This window comes from Barbus barbus, assembly GCF_936440315.1.
Source record: "Barbus barbus genome assembly, chromosome: 44".
NCBI classification, from domain to species: Eukaryota; Metazoa; Chordata; class Actinopteri; order Cypriniformes; family Cyprinidae; genus Barbus; species Barbus barbus.
In genome coordinates, this window is record NC_136722.1 from 422,501 (window position 1) to 430,000 (window position 7,500).

At 39.9% G+C, this 7,500-nt stretch overlaps 1 protein-coding gene across 1 annotated transcript in view; it reads left to right on the top strand.

Moving 5' to 3' along the window:
• The window catches only part of LOC306863107 (TGF-beta receptor type-1-like), a 61,049-nt gene that overhangs the window by 30,489 nt on the left and 23,060 nt on the right, over window positions 1-7,500 (top strand). The window contains exon 3 of the mRNA XM_079406290.1: window positions 1,261-1,497. Within this exon, the coding sequence (XP_079262416.1) occupies window positions 1,261-1,497 (237 nt within the window). The remainder of the gene's footprint in view (window positions 1-1,260; window positions 1,498-7,500) is intronic.

The window sequence follows — 7,500 nt, forward strand, 5'->3', positions numbered from 1 at the left end:
CATGTTTCTGTCATGTTTTCCTCATGTTTCTCTCATGTTTTCCTCATGTTTCTCTCATGTTTTCCTCCTGTTTCTCTCATGTTTTTCACGTTTTCTCTCATGTTTTCCTCCTGTTTCTCTCATGTTTTTCACGTTTTCCTCATGTTTTTCACGTTTTCTCTCATGTTTCTCTCATGTTTTTCACGTTTTCCTCATGTTTCTCTCATGTTTTTCACGTTTTCTCTCATGTTTCTCTCATGTTTTCCTCCTGTTTCTCTCATGTTTTTCACGTTTTCTCTCATGTTTCTCTCATGCTTCTCTCATGTTTTCTTCATGTGTCTCTAATTTTCCTCATGTTTCTGTCATGTTTTCCTCATGTTTCTCTCATGTTTCTCTCATGTTTCTCTCATGTTTTCCTCATGTTTCTCTCATGTTTCTCTCATGTTTTCCTCCTGTTTCTCTCATGTTTTTCACGTTTTCCTCATGTTTCTCATGTTTTTCACGTTTTCTCTCATGTTTCTCTCATGTTTTTCACGTTTTCTCTCATGTTTTCCTCCTGTTTCTCTCATGTTTTTCACGTTTTCTCTCATGTTTTCCTCCTGTTTCTCTCATGGTTTTCACGTTTTCTCTCATGTTTTCCTCCTGTTTCTCTCATGTTTTTCACGTTTTCTCTCATGTTTCTCTCATGTTTTCCTCCTGTTTCTCTCATGTTTTTCACGTTTTCTCTCATGTTTTCCTCCTGTTTCTCTCATGTTTTTCACGTTTTCTCTCATGTTTCTCTCATGTTTTCCTCCTGTTTCTCTCATGTTTTTCACGTTTTCCTCATGTTTCTCATGTTTTTCACGTTTTCTCTCATGTTTTCCTCCTGTTTCTCTCATGTTTTTCACGTTTTCTCTCATGTTTCTCTCATGTTTTCCTCCTGTTTCTCTCATGTTTTTCACGTTTTCCTCATGTTTCTCTCATGTTTTTCACGTTTTCCCTCATGTTTCTCTCATGTTTTCCTCCTGTTTCTCTCATGTTTTTCACGTTTTCTCTCATGTTTCTCTCATGTTTTCCTCCTGTTTCTCTCATGTTTTTCACGTTTTCCTCATGTTTCTCATGTTTTTCACGTTTTCCTCATGTTTCTCATGTTTTTCACGTTTTCCTCATGTTTCTCTCATGTATTTCATGTTTTCCTCATGTTTCTCTCATGTTTTTCACGTTTTCCTCATGTTGCTCTCATGCTTCTCTCATGTTTCTCTCATGTATTTCATGTTTTCCTCATGTTTTGCTCTCGTTCAGTGCCAACGCAGAAGCCGCCGACGTTGGGGCCCGTAGCATTCGCGGCCCTGATCGCGGGGCCTGTGTGTGTGGTGTGCTTCCTGATGGTCACCGTCTTCTACATCTGCCACAGCCGCTCGGTCCTCCACCACCGCGTGCCTAATGAGGAAGACCCATCCATGGACCACCCCTTCATCACGGTGGGAACCACGCTCAAAGACCTGATCTACGACATGACCACATCCGGCTCCGGCTCCGGTAACACACACACACACACACACACACACACACACACACACACAGAAAACATGCAACTACACATTATTTATGTTCTGCTAAAGTACCTATTCATCTTTTTAACTAGCTTTTAATGTTTTTTGTTTAACTTTTAGTACTGTTTTCATTAATCATTTAACAATAAAAAAATTAATTTTTTTTGCCTTTGTAATTTTTCTTAGTCTTAATTTTTTATTTATTTTAGTTTTAGTAGTTAAAATTAGTAAAGTTGACAATGTCGATATGTTATTATAGTATTTGTTTATATTTTTAATTAGGTTTTAATTTTTTTTTAGTTAAGTTTTAGTCATTTTATTTACAGTTGTCATTTTTTCTTTTTTTTTTTTTTTTATATTTATATTTAGCTTTCACTTTTATTTAAATTTTAGTTTTAGTAGTTTTAGTACTTATGGATGTTACCACTGTTGTTTTAGTATCATTAAAAATAACATAAAAAGCAGAAAATAGCAAATAAAATCTAATTAAAAATATGATAATATAACACCAAAGTTGCAGTAATTTAATTGGGGTTTTTCCGTAATTTTTATTAGTTTTTTGTTGTTGTTTTTTTTTTTTATATATATCTATACAATATTTTTAATTAATTATAGTTTATTTTAGCTCATCAAGTTAAAGTAAAGACATGAAATGTTGCCTAGATGAAATAAAATAAGTTAGTTTTTTTGTGTGTTGCATGTTAGTCAACATGTATTTAAGTAACACAGATTTTTATTTATTATGTTTTTAGTTTCAGTTAACCATAATTACCCTGACCATCACAGGTTTAAATGTGCGCAGGTTGTCATTTTTGTCTTAGTGTAATGCGTGTTTCAGGTGTCGTGTCTTTACGCCCATGTCTGACTGATGAGAAAAATTCAGGGGTTTCCTGTTATTCTTGCTTTATTTACACGCATTTCACATCATATAATTACATGTTTGTCTTCCTGAGCATCTGCGCTCTTTTTGTGTGTGTGTGTCTGCTCTTCTCTTTGTGTTGTTTGTGGATCTCCTTCTCTTTGTGTGTGTGTGTGTGTCTTTCACCAGCATCGTCACTCGACATCATTAAACACTGGCTGCCAGGGCAAAGTGCTACTTATCTTACTGGCACGTCTTCAAGATGTTAAAGAACAGGGTGTGTTCGCACGAACGCCAATGTTCGGCACAGAAATTAGGTCCAATTTCTGTGTGTGATTTATCTGTTCAGAGCCATGCAAAAAAACAGCAGATGGGATGAATGAAAATGTAAATTATTATTATTTTTTTTTTTTAGTGTGATGTAAAAGAAAACTGTTAGATGTTTGTGTCTGTCTGAACAGACATTAATTGAAATGAAAATTTTAATTGCAACAAATTTCCACCTGTTTGCTGGTGTTATCAGGCCTGGACTCATAGTATTCTCCTGAGCTGCGTGTGAGAGACGTAACATCAGTCCGTATCAGACTGGAAGCTGGAGCCGGAGCCACACAGACACATGAAGGTCACTCTCACAGATGTCTTGACTGTGTCTTGTGTCTGGTGGAGATGCTCAAACATGTTCAGGCAACCTCCTCAAACACATGGGTCTTTTCTTTTCTCTGTTTTCCACTCAGCATTGAGCCGTGTGTCTGAATCAGTTTTTGCATGCTTTGTGAAGTCGAGCCGTGAATGATGTGTTTCTGCACGCTAAACCTACTTTACCGGTGTCATGTGACGCATTTCTGAGGGGGACAGAACACATACAGTTATTAACATTATAAATCTAAGATTTTCTCTTTTTTTCAGCTTAAAAGTACATATATAACACTATACTTTGTGTTATATTACTTTGGCTTTAAATTATCGAGAACTAGTTGACTAGTGTTTCTGATTTTTCTCTCTTCTGACCAATCAGTCTTTTGTTATTTTTTTCCTCTTTCGAATGTCATAAAAATGCTATCATGGATTTTTCAAACAAGAATGCAAAAATGATATGTGTAGTTTCTGTTCATAACTGTAGAAGTTTACCTGATTGTGATGACTTCAGCTTCTGAGAAACCTGCAAATGTGAATACGGTGCGTTGTACAGGATTTAGACGGAGAAAATACAGGGCTGGGATTTGAACCAATAATTCACCCAAAAAATTTAATTTTGCCATCATTAACTCACCCTCATGTTGCACCAAACCCGTAAGACTTTCATTCATCTTTGAAAAAAACATTTTTTATTTTTTTTTTATATATTCTTTCCCATAAAAATATATTTTCAAAATATACCAATATTTTTTTGCTAATATATGTTTCAAAATATATTTGCACAAATATGTTTTCTACCAATACATTTTTTGGTAATTTTTTTGTATACATTTGAAAATAGTCAAGTCAAGTCTGCTTTATTGTCAATTCTTCCACATGTACGGCACATACATACAGAGAATTGAAACTGCGTTACTCTCAGACCCTTGGTGCATACAGTTAACATTAAACACTGACAGTAGACGTTCAAATACAGATAAATACAGTTTAAACATATGTATATACAACTATACAGATATACAAATGAGGACATTGTAGAAAAATAAAGAAAGATAGATAAAGTGGCATAAGGCACATGGCAGATAGAGTGCAAACCAGTTAAATAAAATAACATCACAGGAGAACAGTCTTTTTCTCAGACTATCCAAAGAGGTAGTTTGCAGTCAATGCTGGATGAGGTAGTGATCAATCCAATGCTGCACAAGTGAGAGGTGCTGGTCACAGTTTGTAAGTAGGTGGGGGGGGGGGGGGCTGGAAGGTCCTGGGGATGTGGGGATGTGGGGGGGGGGGCGTAGTATCAGTGTTGCATGGGGTAAAAGAGGGGAGGGGGGGCAAGGACGGGAGGGAGTTCAGCTTCCTGACAGCCTGATGTATGAAGCTGTTCTTCAGTCTGCTGGTCCTCACCTGGAGACTCCGCAGTCTCCTCCCTGATGGCAGCAGACTGAAGAAGCTGTGTGTCGGGTGGGTGGGATCACCTGCAATGCGGAGGGCTTTGCGGGTGAGACGGGTGCTGTAAATGTCCTGGAGGGAGGGGAGAGAGACACCAAAGATCTTCTCAGCTGCTCTCACTATTCGTTGAAGTGACTTGCGGCAGGATGCGTTGCAAGCGCCATACCACACAGTGATGCAGCTAGTCAGGATGCTCTCGATGGTGCCTCTGTAGAAGGTGCACATGATGGGGGCCGGGACTCTGGCTCTTCTGAGTTTGCGGAGGAAGTAGAGACGCTGCTGTGCTTTCTTGGCCGGTGCTACAGTGTTGTTAGTCCAGGAGAGGTCCTCTGTGATGTGCACACCCAGGAACTTGGTGCTGCTCACTCTCTCCACAGTCGCACCGTTGATGGTCAGAGGGGCATGCTGAGTGTGTACTCTCCTGAAGTCAACAACAATCTCCTTCGTCTTCTTCACATTCAGAGAGAGATTGTTGTCACTGCACCACCCGGCCAGGCGGCTCACCTCGCTCCTGTAGTTTGTCTCATCTCTGTTGTTAATGAGGCCCACCACAGTCATGTCATCCGCAAACTTAATGAAGAGGTTGGAGTTGTGTGACGGTGTGCAGTCGTGGGTCAGCAGAGTGAAGAGGAGGGGGCTCAGCACACATCCTTGGGGGGCCCCAGTGTTCAGTGTGATGGTGCTGGATGTGTTACTGCCGACCCGTACTGCCTGAGGTCTCCCGGTCAGGAAGTCCAACAGCCAGTTGCACAGAGAGGTGTTGAGCCCCAGCTGGGCCAGTTTGTGTGTGAGCTGTTGAGGGATGATTGTGTTGAATGCTGAACTGAAGTCTATGAGCAGCATCCTGGAGGGCAGTGGTGATGGCATCATCGGTCGAGCGGTTGGACCTATATGCAAACTGGAGGGGGTCCAGGGAGGGGGGGGGGGCAGACTTGATGTGGTGCATGACTAGCCGTTCAAAGCACTTCATGAGGATAGGAGTGAGTGCTATTGGACAGTAGTCATTGCAGCAGGATGGAGATGACTTCTTTGGGGCTGGAATGATGGTGGTAGCTTTGAAGCATGTGGGGACAACGGCCTGATTTAATGAGATGTTGAAAATGTCTGTGAAGACATCAGTGAGTTCCACTGCACAGTCTCTCAGTACACGCCCAGGAATGTTGTCAGGACCCGGAGCTTTGCGTGCATCGATCCTGCTGAGGGATCTCCTCACACTGTCCGGGGACAGCGTCATCACCTGCCGGGAGGAGGTGGAGTCTTCTGTGCAGTGGTGCTGTTTTGTGCCTCAAAGCGAGCAAAGAAGGCATTCAGCTCGTTCAGCAGGGGGATGGTGTTGTCACAGGTCTGTGGTGGGAGCTTGTAATCCGTGATGGTCTGTATCCCCTGCCACAGGCTCCGAGTGTCTCTGCTGTCGCTGAAACGATGGGCTATCCTCCTGGAGTACTGTCTCTTGGCCTCTCTGATGCCGCGGGAAAGGTTGGCCCTAGCTGTCTTCAGGCCCTCGTCATCTCTAGCTCTAAAGGCAGCGTTCCGAGCCTTCTCTGTAGACCTCCCCTATAATGTCACATTTGAAGAAAAACTTAATATATATAGAGAGACAGGGATAAATGGTTCTGAATCGTGAACAACTTTCAGCGGAGGAACAGAAACCTCTCAGGTTTCATTAAAAATATCTTAATTTGTGCTCCAAAGATGAATGAAAGTCATACAGGTCTGGAACAGCATCAGAGAGTCACCGATGGCAGACATTTCATTTCTGGGTGAACGAGTCTTTTTAATGGATTGGAGAGACACTTCACTGGCAAAGATGAAAGATTGCTTCTATATTTATAATCTAAGAAATGAACTTTATTGTAATATTGTTTCTAATTTATTATGGAATCCTTGTTATGAATGTGCAGATGTTCAGAAGGGATGATGGATCTGAGCTGGAGGCAGGTTTCAGATTCACATGACCACAATCGAACACGTTTCTTCAGACAGTGACTGCATGCTTTTAAAAGATAGACTAATTTAACTTCTAAGAAACTAAATGCGTGTTGTAGGACGCTGTAATGAGCGTTTCTCAGTGCTGATCACATAAATGTCACGCTTCACGTTTAAAGAAGGCCTCTTTTTTCCGTGAGAGAGTTCTGCACCTGAAGCGTTCGGGTTGTCTGCTGTCTTTTAGAGTCTGTAGGTCCTCGTGAATGAGTTACACATCACACACATCTTCCTCTGCTTCTCCGTCTGTCCCCCTGACCTCGCCGTCTCTGTGTGAGATATAACCCTGCAGACTCAGAGTCAATCTGCACTACTCTTCAGTCTTTTGGGGATTTAAAAAAAAAAAAAAATTCTATCCAGTAAAATATTTTAAAGCTTGGAATAACTAGAAAAAATTATATTCTGTATAAAATAGCTATAAAATATATTTGTAAGATTTCATTAATTAATATGACTTTTTCAGGTCTAGAAATCACACTTCTAAAATGAAGATGCCTCTTATACCCAGGTTTTGATTTTTTTAAATCTGATTTTAAGGCCATCGTACTTCTCTAGCTCATTAATCACAGTACGTTTGCATTACAATTTTGTTTTTAGAAATGTTGTTTAAATCTGAATATGATGTATTATTTAAATAATGTGCAATAATTTGCATAAACTTCCACAATTGAAGTCTAAAAATATTGTCAACAAACAGAAACAAACTCATATTTTTAGGAGTGAAATGTTAAATAAATCGGTGTGAAAGAATTATGATCAAACTTTAGGTATATAGACAGAAATAAAACTATAAACTTTGCTGTTTGTAAGAGAAGAAACTTCTTAAAGATATGGATTGGAATTGAAAGACTAAAATAACATTTTCGGTCAACAAAATAATATTCCTCAGCTGATTTAAAACAGCTTGAAACATGTCAGATATTCATTCCTGTGCAAACAGATTGTGAAAGTTACCGTGGTTACAGGCTTTACCGCGGTCATGTTGTCATGACGAAGATTGGATATAACTTATGACACAGACAGGTTAGTCTTTATATACTCGTGGCTGTAAAGAGTTAATCA